The sequence below is a fragment of the Aquarana catesbeiana genome, linkage group LG04, assembly GCF_042186555.1.
Source record: "Aquarana catesbeiana isolate 2022-GZ linkage group LG04, ASM4218655v1, whole genome shotgun sequence".
NCBI classification, from domain to species: Eukaryota; Metazoa; Chordata; class Amphibia; order Anura; family Ranidae; genus Aquarana; species Aquarana catesbeiana.
In genome coordinates, this window is record NC_133327.1 from 517,343,857 (window position 1) to 517,362,212 (window position 18,356).

Below are 18,356 nucleotides of genomic sequence, written 5' to 3' on the forward strand. Positions count from 1 at the left end.
GTCACATGGGAGGAAGTACTGGGAATTGTTACCAGCTGTAATGAATTTCCAGAACTATTAGAAGTTTCCAAAGAAGTTTCCAGAACTATATTTTTGGTAATAAAAATCGCAATAAGCGTATATTGATTGGTTTGCGCAAAAGTTATAATGTCTACAAAATATGGGATAGATTTATGGCATTTTTATTATTATTATAATTTTTTACTAGTAATGGCGGCGATCTGCGTTTTTTTTTCTGTTTTTTATCGAAACTGTGACCAATTGGACACTTTTGACACACTTTTGGGACCATTGACAATTATACAGCGATCAGTGCTATAAAAATGCAATGATTACTGTATAAATGTCACTGGCAGGGAAGGTGTTAACACTAGGGGGCGATCAAGGGGTTAACTGTGTTCCCTAGGTGTGTTCTAACTGTATGGACTGTCTAGGAGGAGTGAGATCGGTGTTCATACTTAGTATGAACACACGATTTCTCTCTACTCCCCTGAAAGAACCGGGATTTGTGTGTTTACACGGATCCCGTTTCCCGCTCTGTCACGAGCGATCGCAGGGGCCCGGCGGTCAACGCGCCCGCCTGCCACACGCATCGGCTGCGGGCGTGCGTGCCCCCCTAGTGCCCAAAAGGCGAAGCGACTTAAGGTAACGTTATTTCACCCAGCTGCGCCATTCTGCCGCAGTAAAACTGCGGCGGCTGGTTGGCAAGCAGTTAAAAAAAATCTATATATTTTTTTTTATACATAATTGTATTATATTCGACTTTTTAATTCATATCATGAACCTTTAATGACTATGAGTTTATTTTCAGACAATAGAAGCACCTTTTTTCTATCGGCAAAACACTAATAACCCTATTTTTAGCCAATCATTTTCGGTGGGCAATTATATCCGTGCATCCCTAATAATCGGCAATTAAAAACAAAAAAAGGAATGTTTGGTGGTCAGGTATTGAAACAATGTCCACGCTGGTCATTTTTAAATTTGTAGACTAGTCCGTTTTTAATTTGTAAAATGACATGCTGAGTATTGATATATTTCAGTATTTCAATGCTGTTACATTTTATTGTCTTTTTCAGAAATCCTGCCAAAAACCGGTGGACAAGTACATAGAATATGATCCAGTCATTATCCTGATTAATGCTATGCTATGCAAAGCACAAGCATACAGACACATCCTGTTTAACACGAAAATCAATGTAAGCCTCTTGACATGTAACATACAAATTGCATTCAGTTAAGATAAGGAACAACATTGTTTGACTACCTGTAAAACAGTGCAGAAGCTCACCTTGCTTTACAAACAAGTGCTATCATGAGGATTATAAATGTGCACTTAGTACACAAATAGCTTGACCTAAACCTGGGCATACACTGTGTGATATGAGGTAAGAACAACTTCTAGGCACATATTTATAAATCAGTTATTCTGACATTCACCAAACATTTGTTGCAGGCAGAGACGTTGCTTGAAGCTTGTGGGCCCCGATGCAAAAGTTGACTTGGGGGCCTCCCCACTACCACCCGCCATTTGCGCTGCATGCTTTTCCTGGACCCTTGGAGTTTACTGAATTACCTACGCAGGGTGACCCAACAAACACTTTTCCCCAGCAACACAGTGTAAAGCAGGGGTAGGTAACCTTTGAGAGATAGAGATATACCTGAACAACATGAAAAAGATCAAAGATCACTGGGATTCGGTACCCCCCCTTTTTTTTTTTTTTTTTTTTTTAAAGAAATTAACTAGCGGGGCCTAACTAAGTAGTAAGGAAAACTTAGAACAATATAATAAAACAAATGTCACTATAAAAATATAAACTTAGCCTACCTTTATAGTGGAGAGTGTCAGTCAGTAGGGCAGAGGTTACTGTCAATAGCCTGGGAGACACAAGGCGGATCGGACCTGGATTCTGTTTTCAGGATTTTGTCATTGTAAAATGCAGCATGTAAGATGACTGCTTGTAGCAGGGAGCTGCGGGCCCCCTGGAGCTGAACGCGGGGTCGCTATGGTGTCTCCTGCACCCCTTCACACTACGCCCATGGTTGCAAGTGAACTTCCTTGTACATGTGCTGTAAATGACAGTGATCGATTCACTATCAGTAAGGCTTAGTTGCTGCGACTTGGGATCCCACTTGTGAGACCCAAGGTCTCTTGACATGTGAAATCCCATGTTAGTCAATGGAAGTCTTAATTGGCACTACTGAAGCCACTCCGACTTTAGAAAAGGTTCCTTCAAGGCGACTTCTATCCGATTTCTGCCCATAGACTTTAATGGACGTGCCTCCAAGTCGGATCCTCATCTATATTGATGTGCTTTCAATTTGACATTACAGAAAGATTACCCAGGCATTCCCAAAAGTCGCATCAAAGTAGTACTCAAGTCGCCAGGAAGTCACCTGGCAAAGTAGCATGACTTTTTGGTCGCAGTAGTTTGAACCGAACCTTAGTCATCTCCACTGGTTTAAAAATATACCTCTTGGTTTAACAAAGTGTTCAAAAGATTTTCCTAAACATTTGTTCACTCCTTTTTATTTGGGTGAACTATTCTCTTTTATTTAGTTATAGTGAATTAAAATATTACAATAAATGTAAACCACATAAAAAATATCTAATAAAGATTCAAGCATATAATAGGCTGGCCTTAGGCTCCATTCACACCTAAGCATACCACGAATGCGAGCAAAAGCATGCATTTTCGCATGTGTTTATGGAACGCACACAAAAAAAACACATGTCGAACTTAAGGTGCCATTCATTGTTAATGTCGCCCTAAAGGCAGCAAGCATATACCCGAGTGAAAACAAGCGTGCACAAGATGCTAGGTGTGCTAACCCTAAACTTGTAGAACTTGAAGGCATCTACCAGTTTTATCCACTTTATTGTTACAAAGTTGAATAGTCAAATTGCAAAAAAAAAAAAAGATTTGTTCACAAAACAAATCACCAATTGCCAGCTAATGCTACAAAACAAGTGCCAATATGCCACCAGGACCACCACTCCTAACTTATATATGATTTAAAATTGTGTGTGTGCGTTGAATGGATTGTTTCCTTTCAGCACATTAAAGCTGAACTCCAGGCTAACAGGTAAATACACTATATATTCAGTGGGTAAAAAAAGTATTGAACACGTCGCCATTTGTCTAGATCAGGTGTCCTCAAACTAAGGCCGTGGGCCGGATACGTCCCGCCAGGGTGATTTACCTGGGACTTGGACTCCCCCTTTAACATCACAGCACTCCCCCTCCCCCCTGCTACCTTAATCATACAAGACGAGAAACATGACAGGTCCGGACAAAGGGCGGGACCTTTTAGAGTTAAGAAGCGGGTGATTGGTTACTAGGGAATGGGGTAGTCCCAGCATTCAATCACCTGCTTTTCCCTTGAAAAGTCCCATCCATTGTCCAGACCTCACCTGTCACACTTCGTATCTTGTGTGATGAAGGTAGCAGAGGGGAGGGGGAGTGCTGCGATGTTAAAGAAGGGGCTTTATGATGGGGGAGTCTGTTATGGGGGGCTCTGTGATGGGGGGGATCTGTTATGGAGGACTGTGTGTTGGGGGGGGGGGGGGATCTGTGATGGAGAGGAGTCTATGATGGGGGCTCTGTGATGAAGAGAAGTCTGTGATGGAGAGGAGTCTGTGATGGGGGGGGGGGGGGAGTCTGTGATGAAGGGATTCTGTGAAATACTAATAAGTTTATGTTGATTAAAATTGTTCTTTATTTTAAATATTGTATTATTTTTTCCAGGTTTTTTTTTGCACTACAAATAAGATGTGTGCATAGGAATTTGTTCATATTTTTTTCAAACTATAGTCTGGCCCCCCAACAGTCTGAGAGACTGTGAACTGGCCCCCTGTTTAAAAAGTTTGAGGACCCCTGGTCCAGATAAATATATTTCTTAAGGTGCAATTGACATGAAATTTTCACCACATGTCAGTAACAACCAATTCAATCCATACATACAAAGAAACTAAAACAAATAAGTTCAGAATCTAAGTTATGTGTAATAAAATGGAATGACACAGTGAAAAGGTATTGAACACACAAAGAAAGGGAGGTGCAAAAGGGCATAGAAAGCCAAGACACCAGCTGAAATATATCAGTAATTAGAAAGCAATCCTGCCCTTTGTCAGACGAGTTGTCCAAGGGCTAAGGGCCACTTGTGGAGAGCTTCAGAAAGACCTGGAATTAGCAGGTAAAATTGTTTCAAAGAAAACCACGATGCCCTGTACACGCAACCGGTTTTGCCGTCGGATTAAACTCCGAAGGTTTCTCCGACAGAACGCCGACGGAATTCCATTCAAGCGGTCTTGCCTACACATGGTCAAACCAAAGTCCAACTGTCCAGAACACGTTGATGTACAACACGTACGACGGGACTAGAAAAAGGAAGTGCAATAGCCAGTAGCCAATAGCTTTCGTCTCGTACTTTCTTCAGAGCATGCTCCGTTTTTGGTCCGTCGGAACACCACAGAGTTCCGTCGGAAATATTTAGAATATGTTCCATTTCTAGGTCCATCAGAATTTTCGGGAAAAAAAAGTCCGATGAAGCATACACACGATCAGAATAGATGATGAAAAGCTTCTGTCGGACTTTTTTTGTCGGACATTCGGCTTGTGTGTACGCGGCGGCATAAGTATGTACGCTTACCACGCAAGACTGCATTGCTGAAGAAAAAAGTTTAAAGTTTTTCTGAACAACATTTAGACAAGCCTGTGAAATACTGGGAGAATATAGTCTGATCAGATGAGACCAAGATGAGTCCAAAACTGAACTGAACACATGGTGTGCCATAATACACACCATGTTTGGAGGTCAAATACTAACTGTGAAGTTTGGAGGTGGGAACCTGTGGGGCTGTTTTTCAGCATACAGTACTGGCAAACTTCATATCATTGAAGGAAGGGGGAATGGAAAAATGTACCAAGACATTTTTGATAAAAATCCGCTGCCATCTGCCAGGATGATGAAGATGAAACAAGGGTGGACATTTCAGCAAGACAATGATCTCATACACAAAGCCAAGGAAACTCTCAATTGGTTTCAAAGAAAAAAAATAAAGCTGCAAGGATGGCCCAGATAATCACCTGACTTGAATCCAATAGAAAATCTATGGAAAGAACTAATGATCAGAGTTCATAGAAGAGGCCCACGGAACCTTCAAGATTTTAATACTGTTTGTGTGGTAGAATGGGCCAAAATCACATCTGAGCAATGCATGTGATGCGACTAGTTTCTCCATACAGGAGGCATCTTGAAGCTGCCATTACCAACAAAAGATTTTGTATGAAGTATTTAATAAATTTCAGTTAGCGTGTTCAATACTTTTTCCCTGTGTCATTCCATTTTATTACACATAACTTGATTTCTGAACGCATTTGTTTTTTTGTATGTATGGATTGCATAGGTTGTTACCAACATGTGGTAAAAATTTGATGTCAATAGCACCTTTAAAAATATTTTTATCTTGATAGATATTTATTTTACCCGCTGTGTGTGTGTGTATGGCCCACCTCCCCACCTGTCCCCTGGACCCTGTTCCCTCACAATTACTGTGACCACCTTTCTGCTCTATCCTAAACTCTGTAATCCACATCTTCAACCTTTCCCTCTCCTCTGGCACCTTTCCCTCCTTGCTCAAACACGCACTGGTCACCCCCATACTTAAAAAAAACCCTCACTAGACCCCACCTGTTTGAATAACTTAAGACCCATCTCCCTGCTCCAGTTTGCCTCCAAGCTCATCGAACATTGCTACCACACTGACCACAACCTACTCGATCCCCTACAGTCCGGCTTCCGCCCACAACATTCCACTGCAACTGCCCTACTAAAACTCACTAACGACCTACTAACTGCTAAAACCAATGGCCAGTACTCCATACTCATACTCTTTGACCTCTCTGCTGCCTTCGACACAGTTGACCTGCTCCTCCTCGGCAAACTCCACTCCCTTGCCCTCCGTGATTCTGCTTTATCCTGATCCTCCTACCTATCTCAGTGCACTTTCAGTATCACTTACAACTTCATCTCCTCCACTCCTCTTCCGCTATCTGTTGGGGTACCTCAAGGCTCCAAGCTTGGGCCCCTCCTATTCTCTCTTTATACCTCTTCCCTAGGCCAGTTGATAACCTCCCATGGCTTCTAATACCACCTCTATGCCGATGACACCCAGATTTATCTCTCCACTCCTCAACTCACTCCCTCGACCTCCTCACGGATCACAAACTTAGTGAATGACATATCGGTATGGATGTCACACCACTTTCTCAAACTTAATCTTTCTAAAACTGAGCTTGTTATATTTCCTCCTTCCCGATCTCCTCCCTATGACTTTACCATTAAGATCAACAGCACATTCATTGGTCACTCTACACATGCCAGGGTGCTGGGTGTAATCCTTGACTCTGACCTCTCTTTCAACCTTAACCTCTGTAACATCTCCAGAATTTGCCCCTTCCTGACTAACGACACCACAAAGCAACTTATTCACTCCTTGGTTATTTCCCGCCTCAATTACTGCAACTCTCTCATTTAATGGCCTACGCTTACACTGGCTATCCCCTCTTCAGTCTTTTATGAATGCTGCTGCTAGATTCGTATCCATGACTGCTGCCCCCCTCTGCCAGTCTCTTCACTGGCTTCCATTACCCCACCGTATAAAATTCAAAATACTAACCACAACATACAAGGCCATCCACAACATCGCCCCCAGCTACATCATCAACCTCATCTGCAGCTATTGCCCAAATCGTCCCCTCCGCTCCTCCCAGGACCTCCTGCTCTTTAGCTTCCTTGTTACCTCCCACGCTCGCCTACAGGACTTCACTAGAGCTTCTCCCATCCTCTGGATCTCACTGCCCGGGTATGTCCAATCAGCCCCTACCCTGTCCACTTTTTGGAGATCCCTGAAAACTCATTTATTCAGGGAACCCTATCCCACACCCACCTAAGAACTGTACCCGAGCCAACCCCATCAAATCATCCCCCACAGCTATTTCCTTTTGTACCACCTCCCCCCCCCCTTTAGAATGTAAGCTCCACTAGCAGGGTCCTCCTGTCCCTTCTGTATTGAACTGTATTGTAATTGTGCTATAATAATAATGTGTATGTATGTGTGTGTATGTGTGTATATAATATATATATCTCACACACACACACACAGTTGGGTCCATTTATATTTGGACACAGGCACAATTTTCATAGTTTTGGCTCTGTATGCCACCAGAATAAAATTTTCAGGGGGACAAATTAATATACTCAATTTTAATATTTTGTTGAGAGACCTTTTCTGGCTATGACTGCCTGAAGTCTGGAACCCATGGACATTACCAAAGACTGGGTTACCTCCTTTCTGATGCTTTGCCAGGCTCTAACTGCAGCTGTCTTCAGTTGTTATGTGTTTGTGGATCTTTCTGCTTTTAGCTTTGGCTTCAGCAAGTAAAAATGCATGCTCAATTGGGTTGAGATCGGGTGACTGACTTGGCCATTGCTGAATATCCCACTTCTTTTCCTTCAAAAGCTCCTGGGTTGCTTTTTACAGTGTGTTTTGGATCTTTGTCAGTCTGTACTGTGAAGTGCTGTCCAATTAACTTTGCTGAATTTGGCTGAATCTGGGCTGACAGTATATCTCTAAATACTGCAGAATTCATCTGGCTGCTTCTGTCTTCTGTCACATCATCAATAAACACCAAGTGACCCAGTGCCACTGGAAGCCATGTATGCCAATGCCATCACACTGCCTCCACCATGTTTTACAGATGACGTTGTTTGCTTTGGATCATGAGCTATTCAAAGCCTCCTCCACACTTTTTTCCTCCTTTCATTCTGGTACAGATTAAAGTATAACTTAAGGCAAAACTTTTTGGCTTAAGAAAGTAGAACACCTGTCAGTTTTTATTGCTGTCTTTGTCCCCGTTAGGGAGATTCACCCTCTCTATTTGCCCTTTTTACCATTAACATTGAAAGAGAAAGTATAAGAAATTACACAAATTTTGGGTTGTCCCCAAAAAAGTAATAGAGGGGAAATCTTACAATGGGGACACTAGTTCCGGTGAACTTGGGGTCCCCAAGGAATTCCCTTGATTCACAGGGATTTCCTCTTACTTCCTGTTTGGCTATGGGACAGGAAGTGAAGGGAAATCTCCGCAATAGGACACAGATGGCAAAAACAAATCTGAATACAGGGCTGCATTAATTTGTGTATTTTATATATGCCCAGAGTTTAGCTTTAAAAAAAGAACACTGCTTTTGTTCTGCCTCTCCAGTCTAAGCACTGCAAGTGTGATCGCTATAACTAACCCCGTTGTGGCAAGATAGCTATACCTTTCAGTCTCAGCAGAATTAGCAGACAACGACTCGAACCAAAGGACATCTTGCAGATCATAGAGAGCTTTAATCCAAAACTGGTGCAGATCTGCACAGATCCTGTCAAATTGAAATTTACTGCATCTTCATACTGTAATAAAATACTACACGTTCCATTTGCATAGAGAATGTAGTTTACAATGGGGTATAATTTTGATGACGTTGCAGCACTTATAGTCTATATTTTTTCTAGGTTTGTAGCTAAAGGTCCCAACCTTGGCATGGATCTGAGATGGAGGAGTCTGCAGGAGCCAGAGTTTGCAACTGCAATCCACTGATTGTGGATGCAATGTTCAGTGGTTCAAATTAAATAATATAATAAATGCACAATTTTGCTTTTTGCAAAATGGGAGCATATATAATATTTATTTATTTTTGCAAAAGGTGGAATTCTCCTTTAAAGCTGGAATCACACTGTTCTGTATGCATGCAGTGAGCATAGTAACACAACTTGTAGGTGCAAATTAGCCCACATAATTTTCTTTTTCCTTTCACTCTAAGCCACAGTACATTTACTGTATGTAAACCAGCTACATTGAAAACGATAGGATTTATACTTGTAATGTATCTTCATACAGAAACATTTATGTGTTTTGCTGCATGATAACCAACAAGTGTGAATAGGCCCTTAAACTGTTACTAAACCCAGGACACTGCATTTACTATATCTGGTCTCCCATAGTGCACAGAACGTGGAAATTCAATCAGTTTAGTAAATATAAACTGACCTTTTCTCATCAGCAATATCTAGCAGTCTTCTGACTTCTATCAGTGTCCGGCCGAGCACTGGTTAAAGCTTGTAGGACGAGTTTTCATTCACCTCTGGTTGTCCTATGAGGCTGCATGGCCCCTGACCCTCTGTCTGAACAGTTCTGATTGGCCCTGTGTTGATCACATGCACCCGCCCAAAAACTATCTAGCAATACACACCAAACTGAGCATGTGCAGCATGCCCCCAAGGCTCTGTATTATCAGCTGATGGATTGGAGACTGTGGAAGAAGGGGAGGATCAGAGAAGATAGGATCAAACAGCCTTTTTACACAATGCAAGAATTTCCCGTTAGGTTGCACAGTGAGTATAACAAGCATGCTTTACTGCATATACAGACTCATTTTACTGTTGTGGAGTTAGTAACACTTTAAGCATTGTTATATCACGCTAACTCATGGGAAGAAAATGACAAAAAGGGGTCAATTTACTAAAACCGGAGAGTGCAAAATCTGGTGCAGCTCTGCATGGTAGCCAATCAGCTTCTAACCTCAGCTTGTTCAATGAAGCTTTGACAAATAAAACCTGGAAGCTGATTGGTTGCTATGCAGAGCTGCACCAGATTTTGCACTCTCTAGTTTTAGTAAATACCCCCTTTTTGTCAGCGTTATGTTCTTCCAAAGAAACAAATGTATGCAAATTAATATATTTTTAGCGCATTTCCTTTAGGTTGCTCTGGTTGATTCCATGGAGTTCAACAGAAAAATCATTTTGATAGATATAAAAAAATGAAGATTACATTCTTCCAATTTTATGGAGAGCTTCAGGGGAAAATATTTATGGCTTTTCTTGGATTTGATGCAATATAGACTGATATTTTGGACTCCGATGCCTCTTGCTCATAGTTATTGTTTTATACTGAATTCTGATACCTATTGTTGTATATTCTGTATTGTACTTATTTGATTAGCTTATGTGAGAAAACTAAAATAATGTCTTTTTAAAAAATATTGCTACAGCAGTAGACATATTTTTTTTTTTTTTTTGTGTGTGTGTGTGTGTGAAAATAATTATGTATCCAATCGTGCTTTAGGCAGTGTTTTCTTTTTACCAGATTCATGGCAAGCTCTGTATATTTTGTCTGCTGTGTGAAGCTTACACTAGATGGCGACAGCTGCCTGGATCCAGCAATCACACAGATCCTGAGGATTTCATTAGATATGCAAAGGAATGGGATTTCTACAGACTGTTTGGAATAGCTGCTTTGGGTAAAACTAAACATTGCAATGTCTATCAACATACTATCATGTTAGAGGTCTTGTATATATTCTGAATGTACAAACATCTGAGAGAATAAAGATATAGTTTATAATAATTTTATTTAAGGCTTGATAAACGAGCTAAGAAAAAAAATACGTAATCTTAAGGGACAATTCATACCACATGCAGTCCAGTGCGTGTTTTTTTTTGTTTTTTCTGCATGGAAAGTAGGTTATATGGTCTCCAATGGCATAGTTCACATCTGTGCTTGCAGTTCTAGGGCTTTCCAGTTCCAGAAAAAAATAGAACATGCTGCATTTTTCCTGTACTGGAAAACAGCAAAACACATAAAAAAGCACCGGGATGCAATGGGACGCATCAAAAACGCACCAGACCCCAGTACAGTAAAAAATAAAATAAAAAATGGGAAAAAAAGCATCTGGAATGCATCTGACAACGCATCAAAAATGCACCGGAACATGTTAAAAACGTGCATTCAAAAAACATGCAGAACGGCTCTGGAGTGTGTTTTTGTAGTGTGAACCAGCACTTACTGTACATTAGCTTTTTTTGGCTCATTTGTGAAGTTGGCTTGTAAGGCTTCTAAAATGAAATCCATTTACAGAATACAGTATTTTATGTATCCATAAAAGGAAAATTGTGTTTTGTTCACTGCATTCATAGATGAGGCAAAATGTGTATGTCTGTTTATTTTCTCCACAGAACAGACAGCCTACCTCTTGGGAATCTTCATTGTTCTGTTTGTGGCCAGGCTGAAGCCTTTGAAGTCAGGTTCTGAGTTTGCTCTTCTTCTTAAAGCATTGTTGTTATCCAGTTATGGGAAGCTCCTGCTGATTCCAGCGGTCATTTGGGAACATGACTACACTCCCCTGTGTCTAAGGCTGATCACTCTGTTTGTGCTGACTTCAAACACCCAGGCCATCCGAGGTAATACATTTCATTATTGTTTTTAACTCATTGTATTGAATTTTAGGTCATGAAAACATTTTAACTCAAGAAAAAAATCTCAAAACAATTACAATGAAGGCATGCTGGGAATGATAACTGTCACAAGTGCTTGTGGGCTTAACTAAACTGTTCAGCCATCAAATGGCTGGTATCATAACTGATCACACTGAGATTGCAGCTTCCTTGGCTGTAAAGCATGCTTGCTTAACCTGTAGCCTTCCAGTTGTTGCAGAACTACAAGTCCCATCATGCCTCTGCCTTTGGGAGTCATGCTTGTAACTGTCAGCCTTGCAATGCATCATTGTTTCGCAACAGCTGGAGGGCCACAGATTGAGCACCCATGCTGTAAAGGATAAGAGGGTTTAGTTCCACTTTAACCTCTTGCTGACCACTCCACATACTGCGGGGCAGTGGCTCCTGTGCACAGAATCATGTACAGGTACGTGATTCTGCACTTCCGGGTCTGTGGCACAGATGTGTGTCCGCCGGGCCGGCTGATTGGCTCCCGCTGTGTCCAATCAGCGGAAGCCAATCAGCAGGTCTGGTGGACACGATGTTCACCAGGACCCTCTGATCGCTCGAGGCACAGGCAGAACGGTGATCTGCCTATGTAAACAAGGCAGATCGCCGTTCTGTGACAAGGGAAAGCAGTGATCTTGTGTTTCTGCTAAGCAGGAACACAGATCTGTCTTCCCACAGTACAAGCACCCCCACAGAGTTAGAAAGCACTCCCTAGGAACACATTTAACCCTTTGATCACCCTTGATGTTAACCCCTTCCCAGCCAGTGTCAGTACAGTGACAGTGCATGTTTTTAGCACTGATCGCTGTATTACTGTCACTGGTTCCAACAAAGTGTCAAGTGTTAGCGTTCGATTTATCTGCCGCAAAATCGCAGTCCCGCTATAAGTTGCTAATCGCCGCCATTACTAGTAAAAATAAATAAATAAAAATTCCATAAATATATCCCATAGTTTGTAGACACTATAACTTTTGTGCAAACCAATCAATATATACGCTTATTGGGATTTTTTTTACCAAAAAGATGTAGCAGAATACATATTGGCTTAAATTGATGAAGAAATTCGATTTTTTTTACATTTTTTTTTATTGGATATGTTCTATAGCAGAAAGTAGGAAACGTTGTCTTTTTTTCAAAATTGTCAGTCTTTTTTTGTTTCTAGTTCAAAAAATTAAAACCGCAGAGGTGATCAAATAGCATCAAAAGAAAGCTCTATTTGTGGGGAAAAAAAGGACATACATTTTTTTTTTGGGTACGCATGACCACAATTGTCAGTTAAAGTAACGCAGTGCCGTATCGCAAAAAATGGCCTGGTCATAAAGGGGACTAAACCTTCCAGAGCTGAAGCGATTAAACTGACAACATATAAATTATCCACTTCCAGACCAGGCCTTTTCTGGCACTTTTTGTTTACCAGTAACAATCAGTATTTTTTGCTAGAAAATTAGTTAGAACTCCAAACATTATATATAAATATATATATATACACATATATATATATATATATATATATATACACACACACACAGGCATACCCCACTTTTAAGTACACAATGGGTTTTATTTACTAAAGCTGGAAAGTGCAAAATCAGGCCCACTTCTGCATAGAAACCAATGAGCTTCTAACCCCAGCTTGTTCAATTAAGCTTTGGTAATAAAACCTGGAAGCTCATTGGTTTCTATGCAGAAGTAAGTCTGATTTTGCACTTTCCAGCTTTAGTAAATAAACCCCATTGTGTACTTAAAAGTGGGGTATGCCTGTATGTGTGTGTGTATATATAGGCCTAGTGAATACAATGGTGCAATTTTTTTATGTCACACAGTATTTGCGCAGAAGTTTTTCATATTCATTTGTTTGGGGAAAAAATTCACTTTTTAGATTTTTAATGCAAAAAACACAATACATAACCCAACTTTTTTTGTAAAATATAAAAGACCATGTTACACAGAGTAAATAGATACCAAACATGTCATGCTTTAAAATTGTGCATTCCCGCGCAACGGCGACAAATGACTTAAATTTTACTATCCATAGGTGAAGCTTTAAAACCCTTTTCCAAAAATGTTATATATTCCAGCGTATCAATCATTAGATGTGATGGCTGCATCAGTTTTCTTTTTTTAGGCCTTTTCCCTCTGTTTTCATTTGGTGATCTGGCCAGTAACATATCTCCTGTATTACAGTGCCCCCACTCTGGATAAAGGAGCAAAAGGGGCACATTTGGACAGCAGCATTGTCATTCTGGGGGAAAGGAAGGTTTTACATAAAATCTGACCATTGTAAGCACCCCTGCTAGTGTTAAATGGTTTGTCTCATCCCTGTAACTGATGCATCTGCAAGAGAGCTTGTTTTTTTGAAAAACAACAGACTTACTGCTGGATCACCAGATGAAAATGGAAAAAACTAAAAAAGAAAATTTAATGCAGCCATCACTTATAAAAATTGGTAAGCTGCAATATACGGTAATAAATGTTTGATTTTGGGTTTAATACCGCTTTAAAGGAAGCATGTGGAGGGGAAAATAATTTATGCTGCCATTTCTGCTAATCTTTTGAAAAAGGTAGTTGTCTGGGTATTATGACCAGTAACATGTGAAACCCCACGTTTAACCACTTAGGCCCCTTTCACATTGGGGCGGTGGGGGCGTCGGCGGTACAACAGCGCTATTTTTAGCGCTACTGTACCAACGTTCTTGCAGCGGTATTCGGCCGCTAGCGGTGCGGTTTTAACCCCCGCTGGCGGCCGAAAAAGGGTTAAAATCCCTCGTACAGCGCGGCTATAGCCGAGGTATTGCCGCGGTATAGCCGCGATGTCCCATTGATTTCAATGGGCAGGAGTGGTTTAGGAGCGGTGAATACACCGCTCCTTCACCGCTCCAAAAAAGTGGTTTGCAGGACTTTTTTCACCGTCCTGCCTGCGCACCGCTTCTGAACAAACAGCGGAGGCTGTTTAGGGGCGGTTTGCAGGCGGTATTTTTAGCGCAATACCGCCTGCAAACCGCCCCAGTGTGAAAGGGGTCTTAACCACTTGCCGACCGCCGCACGACTATATACGTCGACAGAGCGGCACGGGCAGGCAAAAGGACGTATATGTACGTCCTTGCCTGCCCGCGGGTGGGGGGTCCGATCGGACCCCCCCCCGGTGCCTGCGGCGGTCGGCAAATCTCCCCCGGCGATCGGAGGTGAGGGGGAGGCCATCCATTCGTGGCCCCCCCCTCGCGATCGCTCTCAGCCAATGGGATCATTTCCCTGCCTCTGTATTGTACACAGAGGCAGAGGAAATGATGTCATCTCTCCTCGGCTCGGTATTTTCCGTTCCGGGCCGAGGAGAGAAGACTGCAATGTAAGTGCACCAACACACTACACACAGTAGAACATGCCAGGCACACTAAACACCCCGATCCCCCCCCCGATCGCCCCCCGATCCCCCCCCAATCACCCCCCCCCCCCCTGTCACAAACTGACACCAGCAGTTTTTTTTTTTTTTTTTTTTTCTGATTACTGTATTGGTGTCAGTTTGTGACAGTTACAGTGTCAGGGCAGTGAGTGTTAGGCCCCCTGTAGGTCTAGGGTACCCCCCTAACCCCCCCTAATAAAGTTTTAACCCCTTGATCACCCCCTGTCACCAGTGTCGCTAAGCGATCATTTTTCTGATCGCTGTATTAGTGTCGCTGGTGATGCTAGTTAGGGACGTAAATATTTAGGTTCGCCGTCAGAGTTTTATAGCGACAGGGACCCCCATATACTACCTAATAAATGTTTTAACCCCTTGATTGCCCCCTAGTTAACCCTTTCACCACTGATCACTGTATAACCGTTACGGGTGACGCTGGTTAGTTTGTTTATTTTTTATAGTGTCAGGGAACCCGCCGTTTATTACCGAATAAAGATTTAGCCCCCTGATCGTCCGGCGGTGATATGCGTCGCCCCAGGCAGCGTCAGTACCGCTAACACCCACGCACGCAGCATACGCCTCCCTTAGTGGTATAGTATCTGATCGCATCAATATCTGATCCGATCAGATCTATACTAGCGTCCCCAGCAGTTTAGGGTTCCCAAAAACACAGTGTTAGCGGGATCAGCCCAGATACCTGCTAGCACCTGCGTTTTGCCCCTCCGCCCAGCTCGGCCCAGCCCACCCAAGTGCAGTATCGATCGATCACTGTCACTTACAAAACACTAAACGCATAACTGCAGCGTTCGCAGAGTCAGGCCTGATCCCTGCGATCGCTAACAGTTTTTTTGGTAGCATTTTGGTGAAATGGCAAGCACCAGCCCCAGGCAGCGTCAGGTTAGTGCCAGTACCGCTAACACCCACGCACCGTACACCTCCCTTAGTGGTATAGTATCTGAACGCATCAATATCTGATCCGATCAGATCTATACTAGCGTCCCCAGCAGTTTAGGGTTCCCAAAAACGCAGTGTTAGCGGGATCAACCCAGATACCTGCTAGCACCTGCGTTTTACCCCTCCGCCCGGCCCAGCCCAGCCCACCCAAGTGCAGTATCGATCGATCACTGTCACTTACAAAACACTAAACGCATAACTGCAGCGTTCGCAGAGTCAGGCCTGATCCCTGCGATCGCTAACAGTTTTTTTTGTAGCGTTTTGGTGAACTGGCAAGCACCAGCCCCAGGCAGCGTCAGGTTAGTGCCAGTAGCGCTAACACCCACGCACGCACTGTACACCTCCCTTAGTGGTATAGTATCTGAACTGATCAATATCTGATCCGATCAGATCTATACTGGCGTCCCCAGCAGTTTAGGGTTCCCAAAAACGCAGTGTTAGCGGGATCAGCCCAGATACCTGCTAGCACCTGCGTTTTGCCCCTCCGCCCGGCCCAGCCCAGCCCACCCAAGTGCAGTATCGATCGATCACTGTCACTTACAAAACACTAAATGCATAACTGCAGCGTTCGCAGAGTCAGGCCTGATCCCTGCGATCGTTAACAGTTTTTTTGGTAGCGTTTTGGTGAACTGGCAAGCGCCAGCGGCCTAGTACACCCCGGTCGTAGTCAAACCAGCACTGCAGTAACACTTGGTGACGTGGCGAGTCCCATAAGTGCAGTTCAAGCTGGTGAGGTGGCAAGCACAAGTAGTGTCCCGCTGCCACCAAGAAGACAAACACAGGCCCGTCATGCCCATAGTGCCCTTCCTGCTGCATTCGCCAATCCTAATTGGGAACCCACCGCTTCTGCAGCGCCCGTACTTCCCCCATTCACATCCCCAACCAAATGCAGTCGGCTGCATGAGAGGCATTTTTATGTCCTCCCGAGTACCCCTACCCGACGAACCCCCCCAAAAAAGATGTTGTGTCTGCAGCAAGCGCGGATATAGGCGTGACACCCGCTATTATTGTCCCTCCTGTCCTGACAATCCTGGTCTTTGCATTGGTGAATGTTTTGAACGCTACCATACACTAGTTGAGTATTAGCGTAGGGTACAGCATTGCACAGACTAGGACACACTTTCACAGGGTCTCCCAAGATGCCATCGCATTTTGAGAGACCCGAACCTGGAACCGGTTACAGTTATAAAAGTTACAGTTACAAAAAAAGTGTAAAAAAAAAAAAAAAAAAACAAACAAAAATATAAAATAAAAAATAATAGTTGTCGTTTTATTGTTCTCTCTCTATTCTCTCTCTCTATTGTTCTGCTCTTTTTTACTGTATTCTATTCTGCAATGTTTTATTGTTATTATGTTTTATCATGTTTGCTTTTCAGGTCTGCAATTTTTTATACTTTACCGTTTACTGTGCTTTATTGTTAACCATATTTTTGTCTTCAGGTACAGCATTCACGACTTTGAGTGGTTATACCAGAATGATGCTTGCAGGTTTAGGTATCATCTTGGTATCATTCTTTTCAGCCAGCAGTCGGCTTTCATGTAGAAGCAATCCTAGCGGCTAATTAGCCTCTAGACTGCTTTTACAAGCAGTGGGAGAGAATGCCCCCCCCCCCCCACCGTCTTCCGTGTTTTTCTCTGGCTCTCCTGTCTCAACAGGGAACCTGAGAATGCAGCCGGTGATTCAGCCAGCTGACCATAGACCTGATCAGAGACCAGAGTGGCTCCAAACATCTCTATGGCCTAAGAAACTGGAAGCTACGAGCATTTTATGACTTAGATTTCGCCGGATGTAAATAGCGCCATTGGGAAATTGGGGAAGCATTTTATCACACCGATCTTGGTGTGGTCAGATGCTTTGAGGGCAGAGGAGAAATCTAGGGTCTAATAGACCCCAATTTTTTCAAAAAAGAGTACCTGTCACTACCTATTGCTATCATAGGGGATATTTACATTCCCTGAGATAACAATAAAAATGATTAAAAAAAAAAAAAAATGAAAGGAACAGTTTTAAAATAAGATAAAAAAGCAAAAAAATAATAAAGAAAAAAAAAAAAAAAAAAAAAAAGCACCCCTGTCCCCCCTGCTCTCGCGCTAAGGCGAACGCAAGCGTCAGTCTGGCGTCAAATGTAAACAGCAATTGCACCATGCATGTGAGGTATCACCGCGACGGTCAGATCGAGGGCAGTAATTTTAGCAGTAGACCTCCTCTGTAAATCTAAAGTGGTAACCTGTAAAGGCTTTTAAAGGCTTTTAAAAATGTATTTATTTTGTTGTCACTGCACGTTTGTGCGCAATTGTAAAGCATGTCATGTTTGGTATCCATGTACTCGGCCTAAGATCATCTTTTTTATTTCATCAAACATTTGGGCAATATAGTGTGTTTTAGTGCATTAAAATGTAAAAAAGTGTGTTTTTTCCCCAAAAAATGCGTTTGAAAAATCGCTGCGCAAATACTGTGTGAAAAAAAAAAATTAAACACCCACCATTTTAATCTGTAGGGCATTTGCTTTAAAAAAATATATAATGTGTGGGGGTTCAAAGTAATTTTCTTGCAAAAAAAAATAATTTTTTCATGTAATCAAAAAGTGTCAGAAAGGGCTTTGTCTTCAAGTGGTTAGAAGAGTGGGTGATGTGTGACATAAGCTTCTAAATGTTGTGCATAAAATGCCAGGACAGTTC

The 18,356-nt window shown here is 42.4% G+C and overlaps 1 protein-coding gene across 4 annotated transcripts in view; it reads left to right on the plus strand.

Annotated features, from left to right (window-relative positions):
• The window catches only part of ARV1 (ARV1 homolog, fatty acid homeostasis modulator), a 109,875-nt gene that overhangs the window by 18,405 nt on the left and 73,114 nt on the right, over positions 1-18,356 (plus strand). For all 4 annotated transcript variants that reach the window (XR_012243950.1, XM_073627762.1, XM_073627761.1 and 1 more), the window contains 3 exons: positions 1,080-1,199; positions 10,194-10,347; positions 11,063-11,287. Coding sequence is in view for 3 of the 4 variants with exons in the window: in XM_073627762.1 (XP_073483863.1) it covers positions 1,080-1,199; positions 10,194-10,347; positions 11,063-11,287 (499 nt within the window). In the remaining variant the exon portion in view is untranslated. The remainder of the gene's footprint in view (positions 1-1,079; positions 1,200-10,193; positions 10,348-11,062; positions 11,288-18,356) is intronic.